A 12,309-nucleotide genomic window follows, 5' to 3' on the forward strand; every position below is an offset into this window, starting at 1 on the left:
ACATTATCTCCTTTCCATCTGTACTAATATTTATTTGGAGGCCATGGATACTAAAGGATAGCAATCCAGCTAATTCTACTAAGTTATCTCTCAGAAGATTAAAATTCATTTTTATACTTTGATATTAAATGAAGCTGTTGCTCTGTCAGTGATTCTCTTCCCTACTTATTAGGCACCTATGACATACAGGGGTTAAGGGAGTATCCAGCTCTAGTGTTTACCTGCTTCTGTATTTTACACTTAGAAAGGAAATAACTATGCCTCCTGGAGATAAGCCTCAAGAACATGGTAGTATACTTAGAACAACATAGAAATAAAACAAAACACAAAGCTCCTGTCAGCTACAAACTGCAGGCTTCTAGAAAGAACGATTACACCTATGCATACACCCTTGTGCACACAGACGTGGACTTGGCTTTGATCATATTCATATACAGCACAGGCTTAGATCCATGCATTTGGTAAATTTGGGGCACTTTACTGATTTGTTGCTTTAAATTAATTGCTTGGTCTCACTGCCTGGAAAATGCTATTAAAAAACCCTCTTATAATTATACATGTTCTAATTAAGAAATAGATACTGAAAATTCTTGTCAGCTAGGTACAAAACACATTTGTTGATAATGACTTAGGAATGAAATGTAATTAATTTTAAAACATAGTATTAATTTGTCCAGTACAAATCCCAAACAATAGAACAGTGGTTCCCAATCTTGGTTATACATTAGAACCCTCAGGGAATTATAGTATACTGCCATGGTTGAAACCACTGTTGAAGATACTCTCTAATTTATAAATGACTCATTCTTGAAATAGGAACAAGCATTTCCTATAAAAAAAAAAATTATATGAACAAGAATAACTTCTTAAATTCACAAAAGCCTATTAAGTGCAAATGTATTTCAGATTAGAAACTAATCACCAACAATCTTCTATAAAGAAAATCTGTGCATTCCATGAAATGCTTGCACTACACCTTTTCTTATCAAAACTTCCCTGATAAGGGATGGAGCTCATGTGTAGCACAAAGATCAGGTCAGACCTTTGGCTCCCTTTAATGCAGTGGTTCTCAACCTTCCTAATGCCGCGACCCTTTAATACAGTTCCTCATGTTGTGGTGACCCCCAACCATAAAATTATTTTTGTTGCTACTTCATAACTGTAATTTTGCTACTGTTATGAATTGTAATGTAAATATCTGATATGCAGGATGTATTTTCATTGTTACAAATTGAACATAATTAAAGCATAGTGATTAATCACAAAAACAATATGTAATTATATATGTGTTTTCCAATGATCTTAGGCGACCCCTGTGAAACGGTTGTTCGGCCCCCAAAGTGGTCGCAACCCACAGGTTGAGAACCACTGCTTTAATGGCTAGGCAGCCTTCAGCAGGAAGGTATAAGAGCACTTCATCCTCTTCTCCTCTTTGTTATAGCAGCAGAAACAGCAGAGAGCTGGGTGGTCTTTCCCTTTACCCAGCCACTGTCCATCACCCCAGAGGTAGACCTCACTGGGACAAGGTGCGGAGCAGGGCTCTGATTTGGAGGGTGTATGTAGCAGCACTAAATAGGTGGCCAGTTTCCTTTCCTCTCTGTCTTCACAAAGCTTTCCATGGCCATTCTTGCCCATTCTGTAATATTTGTGTAAATTCTACAGCATTTATGCCTTCACTACTCAATAGCATCTTCTCTGGTAAAACTTGCAATCTCACTGAGAGATGAAAAATAATCATAGCGCAAAGAGAACCATAACATTTAACAATGGTTAAGCATTTAACTATGATTATCTTTGTACTATGATTATTTTTTTTCTCTCTCAGATGTGTGTTTGGCAAGGAGTGAGATATATAACAGATACTGGCTGAAAAAATTAATTATTGGTTTTAAAGTAAATTATTTTGGAAAAGAATGGTAAGAAGCAAAAAAGTACTATTATAACTAATCAAAATTCTAGCCAAATTTTGCCTTTTGAAAAACTTAAGCACTGGAACTTTCTGCCACTTTGTATTGAGTGGAATATGTTCAATGACATAAGAAGGCAGACACAGCAGCTCTTGGCTGCCAGGCCATGGGGAAACAAAAGGAAGTAGGTATTCACTATGATGGTGACACAGTAGCAAGTTGGTGCTCTGGTGAACCCCTCCACACCCAGTACTAGCAGATCTGTTGAGCAGAAGTGGGGTCTCGAGCAGATGAGGACCTTTAATACACATATGCCACTGATAAATCTTAAGTAAGGGACTAACTGAGCATACAGATGGTTTTATATTATGCTGGTTTATTTTATTTCAAAATCAGTTATTTTAAATGTTATTGAGAGCAAAGGGAATAAGTAATAGGGTTATCTTTATCACAAAGGAAAAAATTGAGAAAACCCTCAGGCTACGATTATAAAACATAACTCCTGAAACAACAGTTTCTCCACTTGTCCGGCAATTTAAGTTAATATGGTTCTCCTGTCACCTATGACAAAAGCACTGCATTCCAAACCATTCCTCTTCCCTATTTGACTCACCATTTAGAGCAGGGGTCCTCAAACTATGGCCCACGGGCCACATGCAAATACAAATATTGTGTTTGTTCCCGTTTTGTTTTTTTACTTCAAAATAAGATATGTGCAGTGTGCATAGGAATTTGTTCATAGTTTTTTTTTTAAACTATAGTCCGGCCCTCCAACGGTCTGAGGGACAGTGAACTGGCCTCCTGTTTAAAAAGTTTGAGGACCCCTGATTTAGAGATTTAGTACTAATAGGGAACGTAATGTGCTTATCTCTTGTTTTTCCATCTTTTCCATTTTTAGCTACTTCTTAAACTAAGAGAAGTAAAATTTGCAATTAATGGCTTTCATATGATTTCAATAATTTATTTATGTGGGAATCTTTATAATATATAGACCTTAACCATCTGCCCTAGGGAAAAAGCCCTGCAAACAGTTAAAATGGGTCAGAATAAATAATGATTTTAGGTCAGGTATACTGCAAATAGAGTTGGTTTTATTTTATTACTTAATTTAGGTGGTTGGTGAGTTGGGGAAAATTAATGGGATTTTCTTAACCTGGTGTTTATTTGAACATATCAAAAATATCTGAGAGCTTACTATGTGAATAACATGGCTCCATAATCCTCAGTAGCCAAATAAAGCCAAGAAGCAATACTTCTCAAAACAAATACACTTTAGGTGGTATAAAGACAAGACAAACTGCCTGGTAACTACAAATATATGGATGGATAACACAGGAATAAATAAATAGAATTCTGGGTCAAATAAAAATATATATACCTCCAAAGAATAATTTTAAGTTAATTTTTGTTAAAAAGTTAGATCCTCTGAGTTGGAAGAAACCTTAAATCCAGTTTGATTCCCAGAAGGCTCAGTAAAAGTATTTTACCTAAAATCAGAAAGCACACTAGCAGACTGGAATGACAAACCAGATTCCTAACTGCTGGGTCAGTGCTTCTCAACCTCCTCCCCCTGCCTCTGACTATTGGTTTTATTCCGTCAAATAGTAGGGTAGAACTGGATCTGCACAATGAGCTAATCAGCCAATGGGAGGAACATATGGAAGTGGTTGTGGAGGTTAAAGGTGATTTGATTCAAGTGTTGATTTAATAATGAACAAGTGAAAAAAGGTTGTGTGTTTTTAGAGCTTTAAAAGTCTGAAACTTATTAAATAATTAATAGGAGTAGGGGGATCTATATATAAAAGGTAGCTCCCTAAAGCAGTGGTTCTCAACCTTGGCTGCACATTAGAATCACCTGGGAATCTTTTTAAAACCCTGATTTCTGGGCCTCATCCTCTGGAAATTCTGTTTCTTTGTTATGGGGTGGGGCCACAACATTAGTAACAAAGAAAAAGAATTTCCGGAGGATGAGGCCCAGAAATCAGGATTTGAAAAAGATTCCCAGGTGATTCTAATGTGCAGCCAAGGTTGAGAACCACTGGTATAGACTGAGAAAGGTTAAGTAGGAGCTTGAATTTGATACACTGTGAAATTAAAAACTACAAAGTCTGGTGGGAAGGGAATGAGTAGTATTCAAATATAATAATTTTGGAGACAGCTTTTAAAGCCCGGGACTAACATTCCTTGCAGGTTTTAAGCATTAGCTTTGTTTCCTCTGGATAGGACATACGCATTTTAAGTTCACTGACAGAAAACAAATGCTCAAATGAAGTTGAAATTAGCAATTTCATCACCAGGTCTTTTGGTAAAATATAATAAATTTAAGGAGGACTGTTCCAACCAATTTTTTAACAATTATAGATTGCTGGAGTTTAGAATTTGTTTTCTATTTTTATAATCTCTTTTGAAATGGCATTCGATTTGTCTACAAATTTACAAAAAATAAAAAAAATTATACAGATCCTTTTTTACCTCTAGCACATATAATACTAACAATTACTTTAAAGCACTTAAAATTTTAGCACCTACTTGAGTGAAAAGGGCTTGAATGATCAGAATCAAATACGCTGCAAACATCTGTGGTACTAGAGGCACCAGAAGCAGGAGGAGGTGTTAACGGTGTTCTTGGAGAATTTGGTGCAGATGCTGTACTTTCTGTTTCACTTTCAGGGATCCTACTATAACTAATTTTTCTTGGCTCCTGCTGCAGAGGTGTGGGATGTCTCATGGTACCTGGTCTTGGGTTTGATGGACGAACACCAGGAGATTTTAGGGGATAGTTATATTTTTTTGGCTGTAGACATAAAAAACAAACAAAACCCATAATACTTACAACACCATAATAGAAAGGAAGCTTTTTCTATATGTCTGGTAAAATTCAATTAATATCTAGGAAAACCATATACCATCAATAAAGAATTTACACAATGAGTTTAGAATTTGTTTAATATCCCATTTCCATAAAGCTTTGGTTATCTAAATTACTAGGGAATTAATTTCTTTAAATAATTGAGTCTTAGTCCTATAAATACCAGAGTATTTGTTATTTTAATATTTTTAGATGGAAATCTTTCTAAGATATGCTGTATATTTCTCTCACTTTTTAAACAGACCATGTTGAACTGATTTAACCTTCCTGGAAAAGCCAGGATCATTATTATGAACTACTAGAGGCCTGGTGCACAGATTCGTGCACTGCGGGAATCGGGCCAAAACTGGCTTTCTGACATCCCTGAGGGGTCCCAGATTGCAAGAGGGTGCAGGCCAGGCAGAGGGACCCCCACTGGTGCATGAATCTATGCACTGAGCCTCTAGTATGTATATAAGATCTTTGGTCAATCTCTTCCCACCCTCCCCTCTCCACCCTTCCCTCTGAGATTCATCAGTTTGTTCCATGTTTCCATGCCTGTGGTTTCTGCTCCTAAATTGAGCGTCTGCCCCTTGGTGGTCAGTGCGCATCATAGCTACCGGTCGGCCGGTCACTTAGGCTTTTATATATATAGACTAGAGGCCCACTGCATGAAATTCGTGCATGGAGGGGGCGGGTCCCCTCAGCCCAGCCTGCACCCTCTCCAATCCGGGACCCCTCGGGGGATGTCTGACTGCTGGTTTAGGAGGTCCAACTAAACTGGCAGTCGGACATCCCTCTCACAATCCTGGACTGCTGGCTCCTAATCGCTCACCTGCCTGGTCACCCCTAACTGCCCCCCCTGCCGGCCTGATTGCCTCCAACTGCCCCCCTCTGCTGGCCTGGTCGCCCCCAACTACCCCCCCTGCCGGCCTGGTCACCCCACGCAGCTTGCAGTTCAGTCGTTTGGTCGTCCCTCACTAACACCCCTGCCGGACTGGTTGTAGGAGCCATCTTGTGAGGGTGTGAGGGTTAATTTTCACATTACCTTTTTATTATATAGGATGATACCTTTCTATGCTGTAATGCAGTGATGCCATCAGGATCACTTGAACTATTTTCAAATGCATTAAACTGCCTGAGTTTTCATTTGTATTTATGTTAGTTTTATGGAGCTTTCATAGAGTGATCATTTCTCAGTGATATCAGCATGCCTAATTGGAGCAGACTATTTAACTATTTCCCATTTGCTGTGGTTAATCCGCCTTTTAAAAATACTGCGTTAGGCCTTGAGATATATTCATGTGAGGTAATTACATAAATTTTAATTCACAGACATTTTGAGATTTATATTGGTTACTTAGAAGCAATTTACGTTTACTTTGTGATTCTTGACTTTCTGAATATGAGAGAAATTACATTCAGATCAATGAGATGGTACATTAATTTGGCCAGGCACTGATAAGTAATTAAAAACAATGGAAACTTTATTTTCACCACAAAATTATCTTTAGCCACACCTTATGAGTTACTTTTAAAAGTTGTAAGTACATTTATTTATTGTAAGTGAATTAATATAAATTAATCAATTTTCCTGCTCTTAAAAAAAATCTTGAGCCCTAGCCAGTGTGGCTAAGTTTGTTGGGCACTGAGGGATTGTGCCTAACTATGTTTCACTCTCACATCCATGTTTCTCTCTACCTCTCCCTTCCTTTCTCTCTAAAAATCAATAAACTATTCTTTAAAAAATTTTTTTCTTTAAATCTTGAATAATTTTTTTTTATTTAAAAAAATAAAAACTTTCATATTTGCCTAATTTCTTCATCTATCATTATCAGGATTTATTCAGATTAATACTAATTCTCATTTATTTTGAACCAAGTGGGATATTCCTGAGCATATTTATTAGGCACTTATTCATTACTTTTATCCATTACATAAGCATCTCATCCCGAACTCCTTTATAGAAAATTAATCTGTATAACATACATGGTAGTGATGGCATCACCAAATATAGATGACAACTGAAAAAATATATAAATGTAAAAGAAATATAAATACATGAATGCTTACAAATCTTGGGAGAGGCTTAGGGTTTCGTGGTTCTATTTCTAGGGATTTGTTGAAAAGATAATCTGTAAATTCTTTTTCCATACTATTTCCCATTGGATTCAAGTTTTCAAAGAACCTCTAAAATAAATGCAAAGAAACAATTATTAACATTAAATATTTTAAATTGAGTTTCAAATTCATGAAAATAATTTAAGAAAACATTTAACATAAGAAAATTTGAATTATTTGTTTTATTTTCCTTTTTTGCCTCTATAAAATAAACCTGCCTTTCATCAGGCAGTTAATAAACTTAATCAGAAAAATATATCCTCAAATAATTCAACTTACTTTGATATCTGATTCTACTCGTAAACAATAAGGCTGATTTTGGTACTGCTGGATCTCTCCTGTTATTTCTGCTACTTTCCTCCTTTTGCTAAAGTTTATAAGCTCTTTTCCATGCCTTTTTAGGACCTCAGGGTTGCCTTCTTCTGTTTTCAAGATATTAGTTAGATAAATTCCTAAAAGATATAATGAAATTAAGGATAAAAAAGGAGAACACTAGTTTTCTTTCTTTCTTAGTAAGTGTAGTGATTTTACACTATACCACCTCAATCACCAAAATCAATGAGTCAAGGCACAGATTTCCATTCTATGAAGAACAAGCTAAGTAAATATTAAGAGAAGATTTTTATGAGTATCAAATTCTTCTGTGACAAAATGAAGTTTTATAACTACCCAAGGAAAAAAGAAACCAAATTTAAGAAAATCAATACATTTTTCAGTAGGAATAACCAATTTTCCATACCTGCCAAACCACATATTATTTGATATATCATGGTTTTATAAAAGGAACTTTAAGAATAACCCATCACTAATAACACACAAAAAGGGAAAAATGTTAAGTTCAGAGAATCGTATTTTTTGCTTACTCAGCTCGTGAGGCCTCACCAGAGGTTGTTAGGGTTTGTAATTCAGAGGGAGTATTACTAGTATTTGGATCGATTCACGCATGGACATGTGGAAGGATCTGCAAGCCTATCAAGCACAGGAGTACAGTGGGGCCTTGACTTACGAGTGTCCAGACTAACGAGTTTTTCGAGATAGGAGCCGTCTCTCAGCCGATTTTTTGCTTTGAGTTGCGAGCTAAACTTCGGGTTACGAGCCAGCTTCAGATACCCCACCGCTAGTTGGTGCAGCGAACGTCACAGTGAACGCCACATCAGCCCAGCATCACGTGTCTCACTCGTTCACTTTAAGATTTGACATACAAGTAATTTGAGTTACGAGCTCCGTCACGGAACGAATTAAACTCGTAAGTCAAGGCCCCACATATAATTTATGTACATTCTGGTCTTCAATATTTCTAGAATTAGTGACAAGCTAATAGTTGAGCTCCTTCTCCTCATCACTGCAGGCTGTGAACTGGATAAGGAGAATGAACAAAATAACAGGCACTTTAGTTCTATACACAGCTCTCTGTTGCAGGAGCACTTTAGTTCCTCTCTGGCTCTACCATAAAGGTTCTGGAGCCAACTCTGCTGCTTTCTACTGTGTGATCCTGTGCAAGTTAATTAGCTTCTCTGTGCCTTGTGTTTTTTTTTTAAATCTATAAAGTGAGGATAACAGGGTTATTGTGAGAAATAAATGCATATATAAGGCTTAGAATAGGGCCTAACAAAAATAAATGCTTAATTAGCTATGGTTGTTATTGCTGAAGCTATTGATGCTACTGACCTATTCCCTTATGCTTCTGCCTTTTCCCCTAAAGTACTGACTGTGATGCTTTGCTGGGGAAAAAAGAGTGTGAATATCTGAATTCATTCACTCAGTATACATGTACTGAGTCTCTGCTGTATGCCAAGCACTGCATTAGGTACTGCAGATCTAAAGATGAACAAGACACGGTCCATGACCTCAAGGAATTCAGAGTTTTGAATGTGGGCTCCTACAGTACAATCTGATAAGTGCTATATTAATAGTAATGCATTAGATGCCATGAGAGCAGAAAGGAGGTGTACCTAACTCTGCCTTGAGCTAGTAGAAGTAGAAAAAGCATCACAGATGAGGTGAGGCTTAAAATAAATCTCAAAACATGAATAGAAATTTAATAAGTAGAACAAAATGTAAGGGCATTTTAAGCAAAGCAGCAATGTGTACAATGGCACTGGTTTGTGATGAAGCTTGGAAGGTATACTCAAAGATGGCATATTATTGTATGGCTAGACCACAGGGATCTGATGTGTGGGGAGAAGAAAGAGTGGCAGTATATGACAGCAGACATAGGCAAGGGATTAGGAATTCTAACTCCTTCTCTGTCACTTCAGGCTTTGCATTGGATGAGGAGAACAAACAAAATAACAGGCACTTCTGTTCTAATCATGTATTAGCAGTTCTAAATGCTTTTGTGGTACAAGCATACTTTTCAATACTGAAATTTTTGGCCACATTCTTGAAAAGCTTAAACGACTTGAAATCAATAGTAAATAGTCAGCAATAATGAAACATTATAGACATCAATGCATGTTTGATTTCAGAAAGTATCCAGTTATGTGGTTGAATGACTGAATGGGTGGTGGTGTAATGACTGACTGGAAACATGGGAGATAATAAGTTATGAGATGTTGTAAGTGTCAAAAGTATATTTGAATGAAGTTGCAAAAATGCTTACAAGTGGCATTTTGATAGAGCTCAGGATGAAATTTGGAAATTATTTTCTAACAAATTAATGGCCAGTTAAAAGAGAACAAATGACAAAAGAGGTGGTGTCCAAACTTTGTTGATTGTTTACTACATCAGTAAAAAATGTTTAAGCATGCATCCTCAAAATATATATATAAATATAATTTTTGAATAAAAATATAGAATATACTGTTAAAGCTTAATTTTTTCAATAGAACATTTTATATCCCCTGTGGAGACAGTTGTTTTAGGGAGAGAAGAACAGAGCATTATGACATAAATAATGAAGAAGGGTGAGGTTTCACCTTTTTGCTCATGACTTTTCTAGCCTTGCAGGAAAGAATAGTTGCTCAAAGTTCTAGGTTTCCATAACACTTTGTTCAAACTTTGATTTATACAGCTCTACAATACAGTATTATACCTACTACATGGTACTGCAATTTATTTTTCTGCTCTTTCAAGGGGGCTTATCGAGAGTAAGGCTATTTTTATTTGCCTCTCTAGTCTAACACCCAGCCCAGGGCTTGACAAATCACATGGAAGCATCCAACAAATGTTTCTGAGTGCATGAAAGGATGCAAGAGACATTGAGTCAATTCCAAAATGGTAGGAAAGCAAGAGTGGAGATGACGCAAGCAGACAAGAAACAGACAGAGGACACAGAATTAGAACTGTGGAAAAGGAAAGAGCAAAGCCAGTGCTACGGGCTTGGATGATGGTGCAGAGAGGTGAGATTTGGTTGAGGGAGGAATCAACATTCTTTTACCTTAGAATAAATGTTAGCATATATATTTTCTACCTATGAGTAAAACATTTTAGTGTATGGAGAAAAATTTAGATATAGACCATAGTATGCCATAGCCTTGGAAGGAGAAATAGCCTGACTTTTATTCTTATTTATTTATTTACTTACTTACTTTTATTCTTTAAATGGTGTAGTGCCAGCAAAAGACCTGAATAACAATTCTGGTAAGAGGAAGAGGAAGTAAGAGTCTTAGATACTACCCCTGACCCTCCCATACAGGAGAAAAACAGTATACAGGATTAAGGATAAGAATCTGGAAGGAGTATAAGTGAGACAGAATTAAAACTAGATGGAAGGAAGAAGCAGCAATAACATATGGTTCTACCTAGTGGGTCAGAACCATTAAAAGTGGCCTAACTTCAGGGATGATAACATTCAGTTTGGAATAGCAAACCTCTTCCTAGTGCAGCAGAATCGAACACAAATAGTTCAGATAAACTGCCTTAAAAAAGCAGAGGCTCAACAATCAGGAAGACAAGCAGAAATGGGTAGAAAGGTTGGCAGGTAGGCTGTCTGTATCTCTCAACTACCTACACATATCTGTCTTCACTCACTAAATCATACACAATGAGTTATACTCTCAATACACATCTGAAATGTCATGTCTTCATAACACAGGACATGTTATGAAGAATAGTTATTTCATCTGAAAGAGAGTACTTTGGAGAGTTCAGTTTTGTGTGAATAAATGCCCACCAATCAGGTACTGGGATAGCAGGGGCCAAATCATGAGTCCAGTGAACAGGACCTGAGGTTTCTTTTCACTTCTGTATACCAGAGGCTGGAGGGTATCATGAGTAGCATGACTTTGAGCCCAGTAAGTACTATGCATTTTTCACTTTTCCTAAGCACCTGGACACAGTTCCGGACACTTAGTAAGTAATCAAAAAATATTTGTTGACAGATTGAATGAAATGAACATCAGACCTACCCAGATCCTTCCTCAGATTCCCTTGTATGAACTGGCACTATAGTCAACACATATGTATAAATTTTAATGTTTTACCAGAAAGGGAAAATAAATGAACTCAATAGTTTTATCAACAATTTAGGAGGGCAAAATCCTCAGGAAAACAAATAACTAATGATAAAAAAATAATATATGATAAAAAAAATCAGAGAGAGTAATGAAGTTTAAGATTTTATCTTTTTGGAGATATATAAAATATATAGATATAGATGAGGAAATGGCTAGGAGAAAATATACCACATGCTAAAAAGACTAAACACCAGACACATAATAGAGATCATAACTGTTGTAAGCATTCAGAGGGAGAATCATCAGAACACATTCCAGGCAGAGAAGAGAAACCCGTGTGAAAGACAGCACTGTATCAAATGGCTGCCCAAGAAGGAAATAAAAAGGGGAATGTATATATTAGGCTTGATCTTAAAAAGTTCTAATACAGAACAATTCTAAGGTGATTCAGGTGCTAAATATAGGGTGTCCCCAAAAAATGTATATACACACTTTGAATAATTATAAAGGCAGTGTTTATTAAAATACATTTCATTTTCAAAATTGAGCTATCAGCTATTAAAGTGTGTATATATTTTTTTGGGACACACTGTATTTGTTAAATAAGTATTTTCTGCTGATATATTTACACATGTAAACTCAGTCATTTAATGAAATAAGTGTCTTGTTTTATCCAGAAATGCAATAAAAATTCAAGAAGAAATGCTCACCAAAGAAAGGCACACATGGTGGATTAATAGACCTGAGTTTTGCCAAATATTTCTTATAATGATCTTCACTTAATTCATGAGCTTCTTCCAAAATTTTCTTTTGGCGACTTGGTATTTGCTACAATAAAAAAAAATATTTAGGGAGCATAAGTTTACAAAAGGAATCAAAGGTTTTTCCAAAATATTCCAGGCTAAGAGTAAAGCTCAAACACAACTGTATCAGCTTGATTTCAAGAGTATTAATACTGGCTCAAAGAGACTATCTTCATTGGCCCTTGTGCAAACTTAAAGACGTGTGTGTGTGTGTGTGTGTGTGTGTGTGTGTG

At 36.4% G+C, this 12,309-nt stretch overlaps 1 protein-coding gene across 2 annotated transcripts in view; it reads right to left on the bottom strand.

Moving 5' to 3' along the window:
- The window catches only part of SOS1 (SOS Ras/Rac guanine nucleotide exchange factor 1), a 105,558-nt gene that overhangs the window by 6,822 nt on the left and 86,427 nt on the right, over positions 1-12,309 (bottom strand). For both annotated transcript variants that reach the window (XM_070429056.1, XM_070429055.1), the window contains exons 17-20: positions 11,984-12,101; positions 7,156-7,328; positions 6,829-6,945; positions 4,437-4,701 (exon numbers count right to left, since the gene is read on the bottom strand). In XM_070429056.1, coding sequence (XP_070285157.1) covers positions 4,437-4,701; positions 6,829-6,945; positions 7,156-7,328; positions 11,984-12,101 — 673 coding nt within the window. The remainder of the gene's footprint in view (positions 1-4,436; positions 4,702-6,828; positions 6,946-7,155; positions 7,329-11,983; positions 12,102-12,309) is intronic.

This window comes from Myotis yumanensis, unplaced genomic scaffold (assembly GCF_028538775.1).
Source record: "Myotis yumanensis isolate MYYU_CA2020_CCGP unplaced genomic scaffold, mMyoYum1.0.hap1 SCAF_11, whole genome shotgun sequence".
NCBI lineage: Eukaryota > Metazoa > Chordata > Mammalia > Chiroptera > Vespertilionidae > Myotis > Myotis yumanensis.